The sequence below is a fragment of the Anastrepha ludens genome, chromosome 3, assembly GCF_028408465.1.
Source record: "Anastrepha ludens isolate Willacy chromosome 3, idAnaLude1.1, whole genome shotgun sequence".
NCBI lineage: Eukaryota > Metazoa > Arthropoda > Insecta > Diptera > Tephritidae > Anastrepha > Anastrepha ludens.
Window position 1 is genome coordinate 131606828 of NC_071499.1, and position 24869 is coordinate 131631696.

Genomic DNA, 24869 nt, shown 5'->3' on the forward strand with positions numbered 1-24869 from the left:
TACAGGCTACGGCGAACTAATCGCTGCGTTGACACGCCTGCAAAACCAACTCATTAAAAATGGGATGTCCACACTTGCGGGCCGAGTGTCGGCTGCCCACAATGTGCTGAGCGGGGCAGGTGTGGCTCATGCGCTTGCAGCACGCGCTGCTGTTCTACAACGCCGACGTCCACGTGTTGCTAATCCGGTTAGCGCGAATGCCACGGTGCTACAAAAGGATATCGTGGAACTGCTGACGCAGTCGAACTCCGCTGCCGCCATTGAGCTGGGCAACCTGCTAACGAGTCATGAAATGGAGGGTCTGCTGTTGGCGCATGATCGCGTGGCGACACTCACTGATGCCACACCATCGCTAGTGCTTAGCGGCTCTAGCAGTCCACAGCAAACATCAACAAGCGCCGGTGCTGCGCCAGTACTACTGCTTAAAAGTTCAGCGGTACGTGGCACAGCAGTAGCGCCACCTATGGTGCCACCGCCATTAGCGCAACGTAGCGCCATGCCACTGCCGCAAAATTTGACGGGCGGTGCGGGGACACAACCCTCGCCACCAGCGCCGCCACAACATGGTGGCTTTATGAAACAGCCAATGCGCGCTGACTCGCCGCCGCTGAGCGCTTGCTTCGGCACGCTCAATGATCAGAACGACAACATACGCATTATACAAATTGAGAAGTCCACGGAACCGCTGGGTGCGACGGTGCGCAACGAGGGCGAGGCGGTTGTCATTGGACGCATAGTGCGTGGTGGTGCTGCCGAAAAGTCCGGACTGCTACACGAAGGCGACGAAATACTCGAAGTGAATGGACAGGAGCTGCGCGGCAAGACGGTGAACGAGGTATGCGCGCTACTGAGCTCCATGCAGGGCACGCTGACATTCCTCATCGTGCCAGCAGGCAGTCCGCCACCGGGTGGCGGCCACCGCGAGAATGCTGTGCTGCATGTGCGTGCCCACTTCGACTACGATCCCGAGGATGATTTGTACATACCATGTCGCGAGCTGGGCATCAGCTTCCAGAAGGGCGATGTCCTGCACGTGATCTCACGTGACGACCCCAACTGGTGGCAAGCGTATCGCGAAGGTGAAGAGGATCAAACACTGGCCGGTCTCATACCTAGTCAATCGTTTCAGCATCAGCGCGAGACCATGAAGTTGGCCATTGCCGAGGAGGCGGGATTGGCGCGAAGTCGCGGGAAGGACAGCAGCAAGGGAGCGACTTTATTGTGTGCGCGTAAAGGGAGAAAGAAGAAGAAGAAGGCCAGTTCGGAAGCAGGGTGAGTGAAAATGGCAGCTGTGAAGTAGTAAAAAATTAATTTTAATTTATTTTGTGTTTGCAGTTATCCGTTGTACGCTACGACTGCGCCGGACGAGACGGACCCCGAGGAAATACTCACCTACGAAGAGGTCGCCTTATACTATCCACGTGCCACACATAAAAGACCCATTGTGCTGATCGGGCCACCAAATATCGGGCGTCACGAGCTGCGCCAACGGCTGATGGCCGACTCGGATCGATTTTCAGCGGCAGTGCCACGTAAGTTTGCGAAAAATGGAAGAAAAGCTTTCGGAATTTAGTATTTGTTGCATGTGGCTGTGCTTGGCGATCTCGACTTGGCTGTAGATGGTTTGAAATTTCCATATTTTCCTACGTAATTCTGGAAATCAAAATCGATATTTTTCTTTCGATCATTTTATTGCCCTGTAATTCACGCCGCTAAGTGCATTAAATCGCCTATTTATTTCCTAATACTTTTTTTAAGGCCGGCGGGCCAATTAGATGCCCTAAATTCAGTAGTTTTCGCGAAGCGTTGTAGGATGAGAAAAAAAAACAATTAGCCAAATGAAGTTTTGGGGATAGTTTAATATATATTTGAACTAAAAAAAAAAAAATTGTACAATCTCCAACAATATATTGTAAGCCGAGTTATCAATAGATTCCCAGAGCGCCTGTATCCAACTTCTGTACAAGATACAACTTGCAATTTTCATCTGAAAACAAAAAAAAAAAAGATTATTAATTTTGATGTAATTATCTTCTATGTGAACAAAAAAAAACATCCAAAAACTTTTTTTAAGCGACTTTTTTACCCAGTTGAAGAGTTTTTGTTTTTCCTTGAAAAACCACTTTTTTTTCTACCTTCCCCAAAAATTCGAATTTTACGTGTTTCTCCCAATTTTCTTAGTTCACATCGAAGATAATTACATCAAAATTAATAATCTTTTTTTTTTTTGTTTTCAGATGAAAAGTGCAAGTTGTATCTTGTACAGAAGTTGGATACAGGCGCTCTGGGAATCTATTGATAACTCGGCTTACAATATATTGTTGGAGATTGTACACATTTTTTTTTTTTAGTTCAAATATATATTAAACTATCCCCAAAACTTCATTTGGCTAATTGTTTTTTTTTCTCATCCTACAACGCTTCGCGAAAACTACTGAATTTAGGACATCTAATTGGCCCGCCGGCCTTAATGTACTGCTATAATTTGCTGCATTTCTCTCTGGGAGATTTTTTCAAACACCCACCTTTTTATCGAAAATGTTTTACTTTTTTCGTTTTTGCTTTAGTTTTCTATTTGTTAGAGGAGAAACTGAAAAAGGGTAAATCGCCAAAAAAAACCATAAAAATTTGCACTTTATCCATTAAGTCGGAGTTTTAGAAATAACAGCTAGTAAATTTAGATGCGCGCGAACCCATTTTGTTTCACTGTGCCTGTTCTTACATCTACCTGCAGACACACACACAGCCATACATACACATATGCATACATGTATACGTTTTGCTTTCCATCGGCTTTAAAATCTTTCACAGAAGTAATTAAGCGGCTATTTCCTTGCGCTCTAATTCGCATGCGACAATAGCACACACACACACATATGCAGGATTGTGACAAGTCTGCATGCCCTTATATCTTTCCCAGACTTGCAAGGACAAGCAGCTGAAAAACGGATACGCAGTAGATATATGTGGATGTGTATGTGCCCATATGTGGGTGTTTCTAACGACTTAATTGCATCAGCCAAAGCCAAAAATTTTCACCTTCAATTCAATATCAGCAAAGCGCTCACAAACACTCTCGGCTTATCCCTTCCCCCAAAACACACACACATTTAAATTCATATGCACGTATGTAAGCTTCTTACTTCTTGCCACAAGCTCAGACGATTTTCATATGCCAGCCAATCTGTTTCTCACCCCTCTAACTACTACCCATCGCGCGCCCATCCATACATTCACTCACTGCCTCACATATTTTTATTCACCTGCTGTACTTGTGTGCTCTTCTCTTCCCTCTTTTTTCATTTTTTGCTCCGCAGATACATCACGTGCACGTCGCGAAGGTGAAGTACCCGGCGTTGATTATCACTTCATCACGCGCCAAGCCTTTGAGGCGGACATACTGGCGCGTCGCTTCGTCGAACATGGCGAATACGAGAAGGCTTACTATGGTGAGTAATAACCACACATACCCACATACTTAAGTTCACACTCTGTGTGTGTATGAGTACTTTTCATATCCAAATTTTTTTAAACGAATTAAGTAAATTGCAATTTTCACATATCCTCTTATCTTCCAATTTTGTCCCATCATTGCAGGCACCTCGCTGGAGGCCATACGTACAGTGGTGGCGAGCGGTAAAATCTGTGTGCTCAATTTGCATCCGCAGAGTTTGAAATTGTTGCGCGCGTCCGACCTGAAGCCTTATGTGGTGCTGGTGGCGCCGCCGAGTCTCGATAAGCTGCGACAGAAGAAAATACGAAATGGCGAACCATTCAAGGTGAGTAGGTGTGAGGAGAATTTCTTCGTCGGCACCTCTGTAATATTCAATCTGGACAGAAGCGTTTGCCTTAACTATCTATCTTGTCTATGAGCTGATCTCTCTCTGTACTCTAACAGAGCCGCAACAAAGCCCAAAGCACTTGGGGTGAGGACAAAGAAATGTTGATGGCAACTGACAAATTTGCTTATCGATAGGATGATTTTTAATTATACATAGGAAATACAAAAATATTCTTCAGGATGAAGTATAGAGGCGTGTGCACACTTGCACATGGAAATGCCAATATCAGCTTTTGAAATCTTCGAAATCAGATCAGGCTAATAATCGGGAGAGCATTGCTGCCATTTGAGGAGAGCAACACAGTCCTCTTCAAGTCATTTCAGTGCGAATGCTACATCAGAGCATGTCTCAGCAGATATTTGCAACAAGCAGAATCACTAGAGTGCCCTGTGAGCTCCCTAAAGTGGTACAAAATGGTTTTCAATAAGTCGTAGAATTGGCGGACTATAGACAGATAGTAACTAATACGTCTAGGGCTAATAGAGAATAAGCTCTCATACTCTGGATGGCTTTATCAGATACGGCTGTGTTCGTAAATGCGACATGACTTGCAGCATAAGCATCAGTGGCAACACTGCAAGTTTGACTTTGATACTTCTTATACAATTTTTGACAATTTGCAAATACGTTTGTTTGCATTTTTGAACGCGTATAATACTAAAATGGAAATTTTGCTGAATCTAACACTAGACGAAATTTGTGAGCAAAGAAAAGATAGATTTCTTTAAATTTAAGAAAAAGAAGGCTATTGAAGTCAAAGAGAAAAATGTTTAGGTACAAATGTTTGTCTTTAAAAAGAAAAATACCTAAAAACAAATCGTTTATTAAAACAATAAAGTCGTTTCCCGAGGACATTTTTTATTCCCATTTCCGAATGAATTGGGCCACTTTTAAAGTAAGGTTGTATAAGTTTTATGAAAATTAATAATTTATAGTTTCACTTTAATTAGGCTTTAGAAAAGGCTTTGACTCCACACTGGGTAACTGCAAGGCTTGGCCGTGATGGTCATTCGTTAGAGAACTGTCTGTACATGACATTATGGAAGCTATGCAATAGCTATGCAGGGTGACGTTCCGACAGCTTTCGGATCGCTTCAACATTGCAAAAGGAACACCACACCGTGTATTTAACAAAACAATCCAAGCCATTTGTAATCTTAAAAGCGAAGTAGAATGGCCGTCTGTTGACCGTCAGCAAGAGGTCATGACAAATTTTGAAAATAGCAGAGAAAGTCCCTTTCCTTTTGTTATAGGATGTTTAGATGGAACGCATTTTAACATACCTACCCCAAGTTTAGATGCGATTAGTTATTATGATCGAAAACTGTGTCTCCGCATTACTGAGATTTTCACTAAAAATTTAAAAATAATAATTTATACAATTATTATTAACATAATTTAATTAAATTTCAATACAAAAATTAAAATAAAACAGTTTTGCACTTACTTTTCATCAGACATCGTAGTTAAATGCAGTAAACAATTTTTTTATAGAAATTATGAGTGACAACTGATAGAATTGTTGTCTTTTTGAACGCTTGATTATTGCAGTGCTGCCATATTGGCATTTCTGAACGTTCTGTTTGTTATGCAATTGTAGGTTGCGCGTCATGTTGCATTTACGCAGCCTACCTTTTATTGCAGACGACTCGGGAGACACTTGTCAAAGGCTCAATGATACTTTGATTTTTGTAGCAGGTTCAGTTCCTACTTGCGCAGAAAAGACTCGGCCGTACCGAACTTACGTCTGCTCTCTTCACTGATTCAACGCTCTTAAAAGCGTATATTTTCTTGGTCCTTCCTTAGATTTTCGTAATAGCAATACTTGATTTTCCGTTTTCAGTGCTGCACCAGCTCGAGTCGGATTTATACTACAAAAATTGCAAATGCCACTGTCTACTTGCTTTCTTTAGTATACACAACTAAACTTATCAGCCATTTTTCAGTAAATATTCTGTTGTCTCTTGCAGGAGGAGGAGCTCAAGGACATTATAGCCACCGCTCGTGACATGGAGGCGCGCTGGGGTCACCTCTTTGACATGATTATCATAAACAACGACACAGATCGTGCTTATCAACAGCTGCTGGCCGAGATCAATTCACTGGAACGTGAACCGCAATGGGTGCCAGCCAGTTGGGTGCATAACAATCGGGATGAGTCGTAAAGTCAGTGGAAATAAGGTGTAAGCGGAATGGAGAGGAGTAAAATGCCAAAACACAGGGAAACGAATAAGGAAAATTAGTGGGAATTGAGGGACGTATAAAAAGAAAGCTTAGGAGAAAAGTGAAAATCAAAGAGATTTAGTGGGGCAGAAAAAGTGTTGGGGAGTATCGTTGAAGAAAACTGTCATTAAATTGCGGTTTGTTGGAGGCTGAAGCCGATAGAAAGTTGCGTTGCCGCTATACAGGTGACAGAAAATCGATAGCAAGTCGAAGAGCTTTTTTGAACATTTTTGAAACGAATTTCAATCGCGGAACTTTCTGTCTTCGATCAACTAAAAGAAGCTTTCATTAGGTTTAGCTCTTGGCGAGCTACTTGCCTACAACTTCGATGACTCGTGCGCCTGCTAATATTGGCTTTGGCCACAGCTGTACCAACACTGCGACACAGTGGCTTAAGGCTTCGAATAGGTTTCTAGCGTGGAACAGGAACAGGGTTCGCGTGGCGCAAGTGGCTGCCGATGCTTTATTTCCAAGCGAAAATGCAATACTTACACATATTTACACACACTTATACTTATTTACTCAAACATACATACAGTATACACACACACACACACAGAGTAAACTTAAACGTTATTATGTATAATTTGTTGATTTATTTGATAAAATTTTGGCGTTTTAATTGGACTCTTAAGCGTTGAAAAAGCGTTAAACTGAATGCTAAAGTATAAAAAAGTAAATAAAAATAAGAAAATTAAAAAATGAAAAAAAAAAATTAAATTATATGTGAATAGGGCATGTAATTGTGCTTTGTACTTATAAATGATTGTAAAAAAAATATTTTATAAAAAATCGACGCATACCTTGAATTACTTGCGTTTATTGTGTATTATAAAAAAAAAGTAGAAATTTACCGCCTTATGCATAAAAAATTTACTGGTTTCGAAATGCTGTTTATAAAATGACGATTACGTCAGGCAATTGTTTTTGTTTATGAAACATTTCAGAATATTTTTAAATTTTTTATGAATTTGGTTGGCTGTTAAAAAGCATACTTCCAAGTAACAAAGTATCACAAAATAATTTTACTTTACGTTATGTAATATAATATTTGTTCTAAATATGTACTAAAACCCAAGAAATTCCTTAATTGCAAAATGTACATTTTTTTGTTTAAATTAAATTGTTTACCTTTATCTTTTCGCGCGTTTCTTAGTCGTAAAAATTAGTTAAAAAACAACAAATTATAAAGAAGCGCATAAAATCTGAAATGCGTAAATCATTTCGAAATGTTTTTGAAAGAAATTTTGTAATTTAGTATTTTAAGAACAAATGAAAATAAAATAAAATTTAGTAAAAAACAAAACGAAACAGTATGTAAAGCAACTAAGAACTAAAATTGCATACCTACACATAACAAAAAAAAAATTGTATTAAATTAAAAAAAAAAACATGTCTAGCAGTTGCAGGCCAAATGAGCAACGATTTCAACGGTTTTGCGCTGAGAAAAAATTATATATAAATTCATAAAAATACATGAGAAAGCAGAATTCACAAAAAATAGAAAAGAATTTACTTTAAGCTCACGTACCATAATAAAAAAATATAATAATAACAACAACAAAAACACAAAGTGCTAGAAACTAAACAAAAGAAGGTTTAGTAACTAACTCATAAGCGCTAGTTGTAAAATCAAAATAAAGAAGTAAAATAATATAAAAAACCCAAAAACAAAAAAAAATCACAAAAAGCATAGAACAAAAATCGCGTAACACAACATGCAGTTACTGTTAATAGAACCAAACGAAAAGTGGCAATAGTCGAAAATTTACAACAAATAGAATAGCTAAAGCAGACACCAAAATCATAAACCTGTTGAACAAAAAACACTAAATTTTGTAAAAAAATATTTAGAAGCTAAATATTCCACAAGCGTAGTTAATCGGTTTAAATGTAATCTTAGAGAGTCGAGCAAATCGATTTGTCGCACACACCGCTAACAGCCAACTAATTGAAGCTAACGATCTGAAAGTGCAGCAGCACTCAAACTACAGATGAAACATGGCGCTCAAACTGTGCCAAAGTGCTGGCTGTCAGCGTAGAGACCCTATTAGGAAATTAGTTATGCGCTTTGTGGCATGGAGGAACATTGAAAACGTCACTAATAAATAAATGCATTACAACAAAAAACGAAAATAAAATACAAATAGCAGAAGTTACCAAAAGAAGCAAGTGTTAGGCATAGAAAAAAAGTATAATAAATGAGAAAAAACTATATATGTATGTATGCATGTAAGTGAGTGTAAGAGAGCAAAGATATATGGTTTGATGAGTTGTTTTTATTACAAGTTATATTTCTGTTGTTAGGTGAAAACAATATAATTCACATTTGTTCAAAAGCATGCGCCAAACAGATGCAAAAAGAAAAGGTGAAACAAAAAAAAAAACAAAAAACTATACAAGAGCAATGGAAAGTAGCGCAAAAGGCCAAAATGATTATATAAAACAAAAAGAAAAAGTTGAGCAAAAGTGACCGCAGAAAAATAAATATAACTAAATTGAAAACTGAACGAATAGAAAACAGCTGGCAAAATTTTTTAAATATTCAAATGATATGTGCCAAAAGGCCACACTTTATATTTCAATGTGGATTGAGAGTAAAATTGGAAGTGATTGTTGTTGTTGAATACTGCTAGAATGACAGTTCCCGACTGTCGTGGGAATGGGAAATTTGAAGTTGAATATTCCACTCAAACTTTAATTTAAGATCTGCCTCTTTAAGTAACCTTAAATTACCTTAAAGTAACTCAACAATCAATTCGTTTTCAGTGGTTCTCTACAGAATTTTAGCAAACCTTGCTTTTGTGCGATAGTCAGAATATTTTTAATTTTACAGCTGCAATCCATCAACATTCAATGCAAAGATAAACTCAATGGAGTGCGCCAACCTAGCTGTTATTTTTGAAGACAAGCTGCATGTCATAAATTAGTTTGCCTGGCCCTTATTTAAGTAAGAAATTTAAAGTTCGTGTGCTTTCTCCGTAACAGCGTTAGTAACACTTTCAAAGACGGACGAATTTGTTGCAACTACTAAACTTTAATTTTTTAAATATCTTGTGGAGCCTTTTTGCACTCGATGCCGTCTGTTACGATTCGCCCTTGGGTTGCCATAGCTGTCGGGTGTTTATATACATATTTATATTCAAGGATTCCGAAAATCAGCAACATTTGACAAAAATTGATGGGTAATGCTTTATGCTATTACAGCAACAACAAACCCTGGTCTTCACCCTGACTCCTGACGCATTTACAGTCACCATATCTTCAGTACTAGTGAAACATTTTCAAAATAGTAAATTTTCTTTCTTAAAAACGATCCAGTTGAAAGCCACTGGAAATGCCAGCTCGGCAATGCTCTTGAGAGGAGTGCGTCATATACCAGGATGACAGATAACAAGATTTGGCCATCCGAAGCAGAATTGTGAGAGAAACTTCGTATGCCAAGTCCTCGGGGATTCAGCAGCAGAATTTTTATCGCAGATTTCGCACGTCTTCTCACACATCACCACACACAAGTGCTGGCTGCTTTGATTTTTTCATATTACCAATACAATCTCAAGGTTTGGTCGTCGGAAACAAACTGCTTTCACATCCCCTGTTGCGTCAACAAATCATCTGATTCCTTCAAATTCATTGAGAGCCGGTTAATGGTCTGATGCTGGCCACACCTTTTGAATGCCTTTCACTAAGCGTCATATGTATATGTATGTTGAAAACGCTCCAAATTTGACTCCCATTTTTTACACTGAAAAATTAAGTGCACTGTATTGGAACACCCTGTATGCAGCATCATTCATTCCAATAAACTATGTGCCTCATTTTAGCCTGCGCGCAGCTACATACATATGTACGTACATGTGCAAGTGCAGTAGAGCAAGTGGCAGGAGAAATGTTGGAAATAAATTTCGGCGAAAAATGTTGCTGCAATATTGTTTCCAGCTGAAAATGTTGATAGCATCAACTCGGCACCCAAAAAAGTGCCGAGCTAAGCGCTCGGGTGAGCCATATATGTATGTGGTGCAGCAAATGTTGCTGGCAGCATGTGCCTAGTAACATTACTGCGTAAAGAAAATCCTCAACCATTTTTTTCGACAAAGTTAATGCCTGGCATTCTACGTACATCTACCCGTAAAGGTGATAATATCAATAATACGGCAGCAAAATGCGCCTGTCCACTCACACATACACACTAACATGTTGAAACTAATAGTGTAAGTGTGCGTGCTAGAAAGGTTTAAATAAAAATTAACAAGACAAATTTAATCTAATAAAGAAAATGTATGTATGTTAATTCTTATGTAAATCGTAACAGACGATCGAAAAACAAAATGTTAAAGAAAAATCGTTAAACTAAACAAAGATAAAGAAGTACGTAAAATTAAAAGCAAAAACAAAAACAATATAAATAATGTAGCAAGTAAACATATTGTGAAAACGAGTCGTAAACAAAAAAACAAAAAAAACAAAAGAGTAAAACAAAAGGCAGAAATGTACTAAAGATAAAGGTAAATTAAATGAAGACAAGATTATTATTTAACATTTAAATAAATCATGTAATTATATTAAAGAAATTTAAGAATTATAAAAGAAATAAAAAAAATATTCATTTATTCATTTGTATCATTTATTAGCAACTAAATCACGCGGCGCTGTAAGGAAAAATCTGTTTCTCTACAGAAAACGTTAAATTAGAGAATTCTCACGAGCTACGAATAGTGTGAATTGTCAAAAATGAAGTCTAACCGCCGCCGGGGTGTGGTGAAACTTTTAACAGAGATGTTTTACAGCGATTTCTCCTGTAGCATATTTGCCCTGCACAATTTTTGGCTTCTGTAGGAAATCAAATTGACGAATAGCCGACGGCATTTTGCAAAGTATTTGCTTGTGCATTTTTATGTTCGTTTTGGTAATTTTAAACCAAACAAATTTGATGAACATTTTTACTAATTTTTTGAGTCGAAATTAATTCATAGCATACAAGTGTTTTGGTATATCGACATATGTATTTACATTTGAATATGCATTTATTTGTTCCTTTGGCAAACCAAATTTTTTTCAATTTTTATTACAGGGAATAATAATATACATACATTTGTATGTATGCATTTTGTAGATAGTATAAAACTTTAAAATAAATAAAGGAAAACTTCAAAGAAACGTATTTGCATATATGGGACAACTAAGTTCAATTGCATCTTTATTAAATACAGTGTTGCACGCATACATATGTGTGCACTGAAGCAACATGACCTACCTCACGAGTATCGCCTTATATAATATTTCATGTAAATAACCTAATGATCCAATTCCTGCCTCACAAATGCTAAAACAAATTTCTTTTGAATATTCATGTACATATTATATTTGTATGTGCGTATGTGCACTTGGTGCCCATATCCCTTCAAACAAATCAAAAAATTCTGTATACAAAACGCTTCATTACCAGGCACACAGGAAGATGGCATATGAAAATATAAATATGTAAATTGAATTCAAGCAAAACAATGCTTATTAATATACACATATGCATGTGCATACAACCGCACACACAGGGCACTCACTTTATTCCTCAAAATGCGTATGTCGTTCAAAGCTAAAATTCTATGCCTAGCGACTACAAGAACAAAATGCAGTCATAGACGCAGGCGTAGCGGCCATCATTCTAGTTGCCATAGCGCTGAATAGTCGCGGCGGCGCCGAACAGTTTCAACTATTGTACTGTACAACAAAAACTCATCATCAAAAAATTCATTGATAAATTCGAGCTCATACTTCTAAGAGCAAGTACTTTCATTTATAAAACGAGCCGCCCATATGTCAATTTTCTCGACAATTCGAAAATAGTCAATATTGGAATCTGTTCTCTATTTCACCAGAGAATGTTAATGTTCCATTCCATTAACATTCTCTGCCATTAACTTCTCTGCTGTTAGTATGTACTCGAAAACAAGCTATTTAACATGTGCTCCTTCTGATTCCATTAACATTCTCTGCTAAATATTCCATTCATCGGCCAGTGCACAAACCATTGGTGTACTGCCCACCTCATTAGCTTAGCAACGAACCGCATTGAAACTAGCGGAATTTATACACTACAGTTGTCTTCAAAGTGTGAATGTATAAGCGATTCAGCGCATAGCAAATTCAACCCAAAGATCAAATTAAGTGGGTTTTGACTCACAATTTACTTAGGGCTGTGTTCGTAAATGCGACATGACTTGCAGCATAAGCATCAGTGGCAACACTGCAAGTTTGACTTTGATACTTCTTATACAATTTTTGACAATTTGCAAATACGTTTGTTTGCGTTTTTGAACGCGTATAATACAATACTAAAATGGAAATTTTGCTGAATCTAACACTAGACGAAATTTGTGAGCAAAGAAAAGATAGATTTCCTTTAAATTTAAGAAAAAGAAGGCTATTGAAGTCAAAGAGAAAAATGTTTAGGTACAAATGTTTGCCTTTAAAAAGAAAAATACCTAAAAACAAATCGTTTATTAAAACAATAAAGTCGTTTCCCGAGGACATTTTCTATTCCCATTTCCGAATGAATTGGGCCACTTTTAAAGTAAGGTTTTATAAGTTTTATGAAAATTAATAATTTATAGTTTCACTTTAATTAGGCTTTGGAAAAGGCTTTGACTCCACACTGGGTAACTGCAAGGCTTGGCCGTGATGGTAATTCGTTAGAGAACTGTATGTACATGACATTATGGAAGCTATTCAATAGCTATGCAGGGTGACGTTCCGACAGCTTTCGGATCGCTTCAACATTGCAAAAGGAACACCACACCGTGTATTTAACAAAACAATCCAAGCCATTTGTAATCTTAAAAGCGAAGTAGAATGGCCGTCTGTTGACCGTCAGCAAGAGGTCATGACAAATTTTGAAAATAGCAGAGAAAGTCCCTTTCCTTTTGTTATAGGATGTTTAGATGGAACGCATTTTAACATACCTACCCCAAGTTTAGATGCGATTAGTTATCATGATCGCAAACTGTGTCTCCGCATTACTGAGATTTTCACTAAAAATTTAAAAATAATAATTTATACAATTATATTATTATTAACATAATTTAATTAAATTTCAATACAAAAATTAAAATAAAACAGTTTTGCACTTACTTTTCATCAAACATCGTAGTTAAATGCAGTAAACAATTTTTTGATAGAAATTATGAGTGACAACTGATAGAATCGTTGTCTTTTTGAACGCTTGATTATTGCAGTGCTACCAAATTGGCATTTCTGAACGTTCTGTTTGTTATGCAATTGTAGGTTGCGCGTCATGTTTCATTTACGCAGCCTACCTTTTATTGCAGACGACTCGGGAGACACTTGTCAAAGGCTCAATGATACTTTGATTTTTGTAGCAGGTTCAGTTCCTACTTGCGCAGAAAAGACTCGGCCGTACCGAACTTACGTCTGCTCTCTTCACTGATTCAACGCTCTTAAAAGCGTATATTTTCTTGGTCTTTCCTTAGATTTTCGTAATAGCAATACTTGATTTTCCGTTTTCAGTGCTGCACCAGCTCGAGTCGGATTTTGCTGCTGGAATTTGCTGACATCGCTCTACTACACCTCACTACAGTCACGCGGCCCATCTACGTGACAAGCTCATATTAATTGTAAGCAAATTTACTTTTGTCAAAATTTAAAAATTGTAAGTCAGTCCTCAAGTAGCACTCAATAAAGGAAGTCGAAACATAAACACAGTGTGTTTTAATTCGGCTAACTGGCGCCCAACGCGAATCGTATATTTCAATTTACGTGTTTTACTAGTACGTGCCAACGCGAATAATAAAATCGTCCTTAAGCAGTACGAATCCACGCGCACACCAACACCCTGTAGTATCAGTTCGCAGGAACCTTCACGAAGAAGAACTCCAGGAGGACCTTAGTAGACCGAATATGAACGGACAAACAGGATACAACCAAATGGCTCAGTGGAGACTGGTGATTTCATTGTAATATAAGTTAAGTCTAACATAAGGATAAGCAAATGAAAATTGTGAAAGAATTTTTTAAAGTTTTATAAAAAGCAAGAAAATTTATGAACTAAAATTTAAAGTTAAAATTAAAAATAAAGAGTTCATTAAACAAAATAAAAGTTAATCTCAGAAGTGAAAGTTAAAATTAAAAATAAGTTTTAATGGAAGATTAATAAAATTTAAATAGAAATAAGAAAGTTTAATAAGAAAACTTATAAGTAAATAATTGGTGGTATCGTGTAAATTTTAATACTTTTAAGTTGAGTGAAAATTAATCCTAATATTATAAGACCACCGGTCCTTAATCATAATCAGCCCGGCTCTAGTAATGCTATTCCCCAATCCGATAATCCTAGCACACCTAGAATTAATGCAACGCCGGAATTAGAGGCATTAATTTCAACCATTGTCAGGAGAATTGTCGCCAGTGAATGTAGAAGTACAGTGGAATCAATAATTAATCCAAATAACGATTTGTCGGGAATTGACCAAACTATAGACGAAAGTAATTCAATTAACCTTAGCGAATTAGACAAGGTGCCAGATGTAGTACGTTGCCTCAGGGACTTTTCTGGAAACCCTATTGAATATAGCTCCTGGCGGAAAAGTGTTGAGCGCATCCTTGCTCTTTATGACCCAATCAAAGGCACTCCTAGGTACTATGGAATTTTAAGTGTTGTAAGAAACAAAATAATTGGAGGAGCAGACAACATTTTAGAATCATATAACACACCTTTGAAATGGGATTGTATTGTGAAATGCCTAAACCTGCACTATGCAGACAAAAGAGACATTAACACTTTAGAGTATCAGTTAACAGCAATGGTACAAGGCAGTAAAACAATACAAGATTTCTATCAAGAGGTTTACATGCACCTTTCATTAATAATTAATAAAATTTCCTGCATGGAAATCGGAGCGGAAGCCATGCAAATATTAACTAGGACATACAGAAATAAGGCTCTAGACACATTCATCAGAGGGCTTAAAGGAGACTTACCTCTCCTATTAGGTATTCGTGAACCGGTAGATCTTCCACAGGCCCTTCAGTTATGCCTTAAGCTTGAGAACCAACAATTTAGAGCACAATTTTCGGCCTACACTCATAATAATATTGCGGATAAAAAGCCTATAATCCCACCCCGTAGAAATAATTCAACTAATCACATGTTGCCCAAACAATTTTACCCTCAAGCAGCTTACTTACCACAGTTACGACAAGAGAGCATCCCAACCTGGCCACAAAAAAATCCAACAAACTTTCAACAGTTTAACAATCAGAATATGGTTCGACCTTATCTTCCACAATATAACAATTATGACAGTAGACCACCACCGAGACCAGTTGCGCCTAAACCATTTCCGGCTCCAAATCGATCAAACCTTCAAAACTAAAGACGTTAATTATCTAAATAACCCTAGAAATAATAACAAAAATATAGGTAAACGACCTCTGCCGACATCTTTACAAACACAGCAACCACATAAATGGCAAAGAAATTATCACTTTGACACTCTTCAAAGTAATGACAGCAACGAAGACTATGACAACGCGCAAATCGCAACAACAGAAAATTATGAATATGACCAATCCTGGGAAGAATATTTAAACGAATACCCCGAATACGGAAATAACGTCAATGAACCCACTGACGATAATACCGATATGAACGATACTGATCCTATAGAAATCCATTTTTTAGAATAACATGCTCGTCCTTGCCGTATTTTGAATGTAAGACGGGCGACAATAAAATTCTTAAATTTTTAATTGACACCGGGTCAAATAAAAATTATATTCAACCGGCTCTTATCAAAAACCCAATACCTAACGACAATATCTTTCACGCTACTTCTGTAGGTGGGAAAACGAGAATTACTCATTATTCTTACATAAATCTGTTCAATATTAAATCAGTCAAAGTTAAAGTATTTTTATTACCAACATTGACATCATTTCATGGAATTTTGGGAAATGATTCCTTGAAAGAATTATCTGCCATAATTCACACCAAAGACAACTACATGATAATCAACAACAGCGTTAAAGTCCATATTAAACAGCAAGCCTCTCAAGCAGTAAATAACATAAACATTAGAACGTCGCATATGACAAGCGATCAAAAACAGAAAATTAATAGTTTAGTAAAAAAATATCCCCAACTTTTCGTCGAATCTGACGAAAAGTTAACTTTCACCACTGCTGTCAAAAGAGAGATAAGAACGACCACAAATGACCCAGTTTATTCCAGATTCTATGCATTTCCAGTAACACTAAAAGATGAAATTGAAAAACAAATCAAAGAGTTATTGGATCATGGCATAATACGACCTTCACGGTCTGCATATAATTCGCCCGTTTGGATCGTTCCAAAAAAATTGGACGCTTCAAAGAAAAAAGAGTATAGAATGGTAGTCGACTACAGAAAATTAAATTCTGTTACCATTCCAGATCGGTACCCCATTCCGCAAATAAATGACGTATTAGCGCAATTGGGGAGAAACACATATTTTACTGTAATAGATTTGAAAAGTGGATTCCACCAAATACTTCTAAAAGAATCCGATATAGAAAAAACCGCTTTCTCCGTGAATAACGGAAAATATGAGTTTACACGACTCCCATTCGGTTTAAAAAATGCTCCGTCGATATTTCAGAGGGCACTCGATGACATCCTGCGGGAGCATATAGGAAAAATTTGCTACGTCTACATTGACGATATAGTAATTTTTGGCGAAAATGAAGAATCTCATATCAAAAACATAGAGACAATTTTTCAGACATTAGAAGCAGCAAACATGAAAGTTCAGCTCGATAAAAGTGAATGTTTGAAACAAGAAGTTGAATTTTTGGGTTTTTTAATATCTTCCCATGGAATAAGAACAAACCCGGCTAAAGTGGATGCAATTAATAAATTTCCTGCTCCAAACACTCTAAAAGATTTGCGATCTTTCCTTGGCATGTCTGGGTTTTATAGACGCTTCATAAAGGACTATGCGAAGATTGCGGAACCCTTAACAGCGATTCTCAGAGGGGAAGAGGGACGACTGTCCAAAAATATGTCCAAGAAAAAAATAGTACAACTTGACGCTAAAGCAATCGATGCTTTTAACAAACTGAAATGTTCTTTGACATCACAAGATGTCATGTTATCCTATCCAGATTTCTCTTAAGAATTTCAACTGACAACAGATGCGTCAGACTATGCGATAGGTGCTGTCCTTGCACAAGACGGAAAACCGATTATGTTCATTTCTCGCACCCTTAGTAAGAGCGAAGAGCACTACGCAACAAATGAAAAAGAGATGCTCGCTATCGTATGGGCTCTTAAATCATTAAGAAATTTTTTATATGGTTCCGCAAAAGTCAAAATATTTACAGACCATCAGCCCCTAACATATGCCTTAAGCAACAAAAACACAAATTGCAAATTGAAGAGGTGGAAGACAATGATGGAAGAGTATAATTGTGAACTGAAATTCAAACCAGGTACAACAAATAAAGTTGCCGATGCTTTGTCAAGGCCACCGGATAACTTCCAAATTAATTCAATGTCTGCTACTCAACACAGCGATGAGAGTTCATCACAAAATACAATCCAATTTACTGAAGCTCCCGTAAATGCTTTTAAAAACCAGATATTCCTCTCATACGGAGAAAAGTCTTATTATAAATTTCAAATAATGCACCCGACCTACCATAGACACATAATTAGAGAAAAGGAGTTCAATGAAGATAAAATCTTGGATATTTTCAAACGTTACCTAAATCCTTCTGTTACTAATTGCATTAAAACCGATGACGAAATTTTAGGCAAACTTCAAGAAATATTTTCCATTCAGTTCAGTCGATACAGAGTCCGTTATACCAGGAAAATAGTAACAGATCTTACTAACGAAAGTGACCAAGAAAATGAGATAATAAAAGAACATTTCAGAGCTCACAGAAATGATAAAGAAAATAAACTGCAATTATTGGAAAAATTCTATTTTCCACAGATGGCAGCCAAAATTAAAAGAATCACCTCACAGTGTAAAATCTGCAAAGAAAGTAAATATGACCGCCATCCAAATAAGATCGTTATTCACGAAACTCCTATACCAAAATTCGCTGGACAAATTATTCACTTGGATATTTTTATCACCGACAAAAAGGTTGTGCTCACCGCGATCGATAAGTTCTCCAAATATGCGCAGGCCCGGATTCTTAATTCAAGGGCTTCAGAGGATATTAAAGAACCATTGAGGCAGATACTTTTAGCTTTTGGTGTTCCCGAGATAGTAGTAGTAGATAATGAGAAATCCCTGAATTCGAGCTCTATTACGTTTATGTTGGAAAATCAATTTAATATTAAAATCCATAAAACACCACCTTATACCAGCTCTGCAAATGGTCATATCGAACGATTGCATTCTACACTAACAGAAGTCATGAGATGCTTGAAAGCAGAATATACTTACAAATCTTTCTCAGAATTATTGGATATTTCGCTCTATAAATATAACCATTCTATCCATTCCACAATAGGGAAGAAACCAGTACAAGCGTTTTTCGGGAAAAATTCAGAAAATGACTCTGCAAAACAGGAAATTGAGAGGAAGGACATCATAAAAAAATTAAAACAGAAACAGGAAGCAGACATTTCGTATCATAATAAAGGGAAATCCCCATTCAAATCATACTCAATAGGAGAAATAATCTATGTTAAAATAAATAAAAGATTAGGCAATAAGCTATCACCCAGATACCGAAAAGAAATAGTGAAAGAAAACAGAAATAGCGCAATCGAGACAGAAACAGGAAGAGTAGTTCACAAAAGCCTAATAAAGAATTAATTCTATCTACCCCAATAGGTTAATCATCCCACTGTGCCGTGCAGAAACACAAATTCTGGACTACTCCAATTCACAGCTAGTTACAATAGATGCGGGAATCGCAAAACTACAAAAAGGATCATTCAAAATTATTCACTGGATAGATTTAAATGAATGAAATGAAAAACTCATAGGAAAAATCGAGAAAACCATACAATCAGCTTTGTATCCTACCCATCCTTTGTATTCCTTCTTATCCTTCGAAACAGAAAATATAAAAAGTCATTTAAATAGATTAAGAACGAATAAAAGAAATAAACGATCAATAGATGCGATTGGCACCGCATGGAAATGGTTAGCTGGTAATCCAGACCATCATGATTTCGAAATAGTGACAAACAAACTCAATAATGTACTCGAGAACAATAACAATCAATTGATTATCCAATGTTACTAATGAGATCCTTGAGAGTATTAAAAATGAATCAAACATTGTCACTGAATTAATACTAGAATTAAAATTGAAAATGCAAGTTCTAAAGGAAGAAGTAGTAAATATAGAGTATGCCATTCATTGGGCAAAGGCCCATATTGTGAACTCTTACATCCTGTCAAACTCAGAAATCAATGTCACAGAAACTGTATTGCAAAAAGAAGATTTCCCTTACATAAATATTGATGAGGCTTTAGAATTTGCAGAAGTTCGTACTGCTTCTAACGGAAGCAACATCGTTTATATTGTAGATTTGCCAACCACTCAAAAGGATAATTGTAGAAATTTAATTATACGAGCGGTAAAAATAAGAGAAAAAATTAACAAAATATTGTTTAAATCCATTTTGAAATGTAGCGAAAATAAAATATTTGGAATTTCAAATAATTGTAAATCCTATAATAATCTAATAATATGTTCTAACGCTAAAATTATAAATATAAGCAACACATCATGCATACCAAACTTGTTGAACAGCCGCGCCGCTAACTGCAGTGTAGTGAATAATCAACACATTCCTACAGTCGAAGAAATATCACCCGGAATATTGTTCCTTAATCAGTATGAGGGAAGCATTCGTGTGAACGGCGACCTGATACCACTAAAGGGCACCTTTATAATACGGCATCACAATGTCACTATCCAAGTAAACAACAAACTAATTGCAACAGATGAAATAGCGAATCAGCATCCAATGCCAGCGATTCTCCAACCTATGGCAAGCTCGGAAGTAATTGAAGAAGTGCTTTCTTTGGAAATGTTAAAACAGCTACGTGTGAACGACAGTAATTACATTGACTCTTTGAATATGGGAAATAAAATAAATTTTTTTATTAACGCTATACTTATCTTATCGTTGATAATGATACTTGCGTACATTGGATACAAAACATACCAAAACCGTAGAAATCAGGATCAGCCACCAATCCTACAATCTAGAGATAAAAACTCATCATCGCTTACCATAGGAATAGAAGATTTACCAAGTCAATTTCAACCAACGTCATCGAACGTGGACGCTCGAAATTGAGGGTGGAAGAGTTAACTTCACGCAAATTTAGTGCCCGCTTTGTTGTCCACACGCGCAATAAAAGTAACCAAACACCGCTTCCGCTGGAATCGTAAACAACAACAACGCTCACGGGCAAACAGACATCGAACCGTGAGAAAGATACCTGCTGGAATTTGCTGACATCGCTCTACTACACCTCACTGCAGTCACGCGGCCCATCTACGTGACAAGCTCATATTAATTGTAAGCAAATTTACTTTTGTCAAAATTTAAAAATTGTAAGTCAGTCCTCAAGTAGCACTCAATAAAGGAAGTCGAAACATAAACACAGTGTGTTTTAATTCGGCTAACTTACACAACTAAACTTATCAGCCATTTTTCAATAAATATTCTGTTGTCTCTTGCAGGAGGAGGAGCTCAAGGACATTATAGCCACCGCTCGTGACATGGAGGCGCGCTGGAGTCACCTCTTTGACATGATTATCATAAACAACGACACAGATCGTGCTTATCAACAGCTGCTGGCCGAGATCAATTCACTGGAACGTGAACCGCAATGGGTGCCAGCCAGTTGGGTGCATAACAATCGGGATGAGTCGTAAAGTCAGTGGAAATAAGGTGTAAGCGGAATGGAGAGGAGTAAAATGCCAAAACACAGGGAAACGAATAAGGAAAATTTGTGGGAATTGAGGGACGTATAAAAAGAAAGCTTAGAAGAAAAGTGAAAATCAAAGAGATTTAGTGGGGCAGAAAAAGTGTTGGGGAGTATCGTTGATGAAAACTGTCATTAAATTGCGGTTTGTTGGAGGCTGAAGCCGATAGAAAGTTGCGTTGCCGCTATACAGGTGACAGAAAATCGATAGCAAGTCGATGAGCTTTTTTGAACATTTTTGAAACGAATTTCAATCGCGGAACTTTCTGTCTTCGATCAACTAAAAGAAGCTTTCATTAGGTTTAGCTCTTGGCGAGCTACTTGCCTATAACTTCGATGACTCGTGCGCCTGCTAATATTGGCTTTGGCCACAGCTGTACCAACACTGCGATACAGTGGCTTAACCCTTCATTGCATGATTTAATATTTCTTTGTAAAAAAAACATACACATGTTATTAGACCTCTAGGTAATGGGAAAAATAATTAAAAAAATCTTTGATTTATAGAAGTATTTTTTTTTATTAAAAATGGTTTGAAGTAAACTTCCATCATTATGCAGAATGAACATATGAACTTAGTACAAAATTGAAATAATAAATTAAGTCACTAATACCTTTCATTTATACCTTCAATTTTAGTGAAAATGAACAAAACAGTTATTGTTTTTGTTCAGGCATAAGTTAACTTTACATTTGATACAGCTTATTGTTGAATAGCCTTTACAATGTGGGTATTTGCATCGCAGAGAAATGCCAACTTGTGGCCAATGGTCACTGCCATCCATTCTTAGGTCTTTTGGTGGAGGAACAACTGCAGGTCCTCTCTTCTTTTTTGCCTGGATTTCATTTTCCACAAAGCTGGAACTAGGACGTCCTCTTCTGACCTCTGTGTTGGGTCCTATTGAGCACAAAACTTGAGCTAATTCATTACGAAATTGTCCCATGGAAAGCATATCCTTTTTTGGTATATTTCGAATGATTGCATTTTTTTTGTAAATAATCCAAGAATTTATGACTGTAAGATCAAGTAGATGAAAGAATATACGTAAATACCATTTTTTCGACCTCAAAGGAATATGGAACCTCCCCAAAAAACTGTCCATTAAATCAACTCCGCCCATATGTTTGTTGTATTCTAAAACAATTTTTGGACATGGAATTTCAACCTTTTCCTTCTTTGCCTTGTCATACCTAGTGACACTAGATACTGGTGTTGACTCCACATATGTTGATAAAAGTGTCACCATTTTGCTGTCTTTCCAGGTGACACAAGACATATCAACACCATCAAATGTAGATGTTCTTTCGGCATGACTTCCTCGTGGTACAGACTTTTTCATAAACTCCCTTTTGTCTGGTAATTTTGAGTTAGGTATCCGATTTTGTTGTACAGTACCCACTGATAGAATTCCTTGCTTGGCTAAATAATGAACCAGGGGCAATGATGTGTGAAAATTGTCAAAGTAAATTATGTGATTTTGATATCTTGGCACGCCTCTTAGCAAACGAATGACTACATTCCCTGTGGCTCCTATATCAGGCTCTCCTTCTGGTCTTCCTGTATTTTCCTGTCCTGAATACAATTCAAATGTATGAGCATATCCTGATAAATCACACAGTACATACAATTTAAACCCCCATTTGTGGGGTTTATTAGGCAGATATTGTTTCAAAAAATGAGCCACTTTTGTGGCACACATCTGCTCATCGACTGATAATCTTTGCTCCATTGGTACAGTAGAAAATTTTGCTCTGAGGTGCTCAATAACTGGACGTATTTTAAATAACCTGTCATGATTGGGATGGCCAACAGGTTTGTGATCATCATTATTTTGAAAGTGCAATGAGAGCTTCATTCTTTCAAATTTGTTGACTGCCATAGTGGATAAAACTGGACCATAACCAAAGGCAGGAGACCAATATGATCTGGTATTTGGAAATCTTTGCACAGACATGAATAATAATATCCCAAAAAACTTCTTGATATCTAACGCAGTATAAGTTATTTTGCTGTTGGTATCTTTTTGCATGATATATAAATTAGTTTGATCAACAATTTTCTGAATAAAATCATCATCCAAAAAATATTTGAAACATTGGTATGGAGTTTCAAGCTGGGATATTTCTATAGGAAAGGCTGACCTGCCTAAGAATGTAATTTTATCCTCATCAAATTCCATGTTTCTCTTTTTCCAAATCAGTTTTCTTTTGTCCAATAATGTGCTGAAAATAGCACCACAAGGAACTCTGCTTTGGCTTTCTTGTTCTTCCACCATTTCTTCAACAAGAGGAGGGTCATTTTCATTAACATCCTGCCAGTCTTCATCATCATTTACATCATCTAATATACTTAGAGGTTCGTCTCTTGTATGGTGAGGATCTGGTAAGTTATCATCGTCAGAATCTTCAGCCTCCATTCCGTCTTCCGACAGCCAACCATCCTCCAGCTGTGTTAGATATTCTTCTATGGCTTTATCTGTCAAAATATTCTGAAAGAACAAAACAATTGGTAAACAAACTGGAATTATGTGAACCAAAATTTCTCCATACTTCACAGATGACAATACTGCATAATGATGTAAATTTACACCATACCTATTTGACGTTATTTTAGTAATATTTTACATGTTTTCTTCACAAATAATAGCAGTTTCCGAATTACTTACCATATTTCTATGCATAGTAAATATTTTGTACGACTTCTTTGGACAAAACCATAAAAAAACTTGATAATTATATGCACCGTTAGAACAAAACACATAACATAACCTTGACCAAATTTTGATTGTCATGTGACAGTTGACGTTTGCTTCTTTTTATTAGGTGCGTTCCGTTTCATTCTTAAATGTTTTGAAAAGTTGCCAGAGGCAAAAAACCATGACCAGAGGCCTGATTTGGGTGCATTTTTTCCTTTCGTTGGTTTGATAGGGTTAAGGCTTCGAATAGGTTTCTAGCGTGGAACAGGAACAGGGTTCGCGTGGCGCAAGTGGCTGCCGATGCTTTATTTCCAAGCGAAAATGCAATACTTACACATATTTACACACACTTATACTTATTTACTCAAACATACATACAGTATACACACACACACACACAGAGTAAACTTAAACGTTATTATGTATACTTTGTTGATTTATTTGATAAAATTTTGGCGTTTTAATTGGACTCTTAAGCGTTGAAAAAGCGTTAAACTGAATGCTAAAGTATAAAAAAGTAAATAAAAATAAGAAAATTAAAAAATGAAAAAAAAAATTAAATTATATGTGAATAGGGCATGTAATTGTGCTTTGTACTTATAAATGATTGTAAAAAAAATATTTTATAAAAAATCGACGCATACCTTGAATTACTTGCGTTTATTGTGTATTATAAAAAAAAATTAGAAATTTACCGCCTTATGCATAAAAAATTTACTGGTTTCGAAATGCTGTTTATAAAATGACGATTACGTCAGGCAATTGTTTTTGTTTATGAAACATTTCAGAATATTTTTAAATTTTTTATGAATTTGGTTGGCTGTTAAAAAGCATACTTCCAAGTAACAAAGTATCACAAAATAATTTTACTTTACGTTATGTAATATAATATTTGTTCTAAATATGTACTAAAACCCAAGAAATTCCTTAATTGCAAAATGTACATTTCTTTGTTTAAATTAAATTGTTTACCTTTATCTTTTCGCGCGTTTCTTAGTCGTAAAAATTAGTTAAAAAACAACAAATTATAAAGAAGCGCATAAAATCTGAAATGCGTAAATCATTTCGAAATGTTTTTGAAAGAAATTTTGTAATTTAGTATTTTAAGAACAAATGAAAATAAAATAAAATTTAGTAAAAAA

At 36.5% G+C, this 24869-nt stretch overlaps 1 protein-coding gene and 1 long non-coding RNA gene across 7 annotated transcripts in view; both read left to right on the forward strand.

The window, feature by feature from the left end:
* LOC128859307 (protein PALS1) overlaps positions 1–10675 on the forward strand; it is a 238356-nt gene extending 227681 nt beyond the window's left edge. For all 6 annotated transcript variants that reach the window (XM_054096190.1, XM_054096191.1, XM_054096193.1 and 3 more), the window contains 5 exons: positions 6–1272; positions 1336–1532; positions 3318–3449; positions 3598–3779; positions 5813–10675. In XM_054096190.1, the coding sequence (XP_053952165.1) occupies positions 6–1272; positions 1336–1532; positions 3318–3449; positions 3598–3779; positions 5813–6007 (1973 nt within the window). In that variant the 3' untranslated portion in view covers positions 6008–10675. The remainder of the gene's footprint in view (positions 1–5; positions 1273–1335; positions 1533–3317; positions 3450–3597; positions 3780–5812) is intronic.
* Positions 10676–20668: 9993 nt separating this feature from the next.
* LOC128859308 (uncharacterized) lies at positions 20669–21540 on the forward strand. Its single transcript, XR_008454127.1, has 2 exons — positions 20669–20709; positions 20787–21540. It is a non-coding gene; the product is annotated as an uncharacterized LOC128859308 (long non-coding RNA).
* Positions 21541–24869: the final 3329 nt, after the last annotated feature.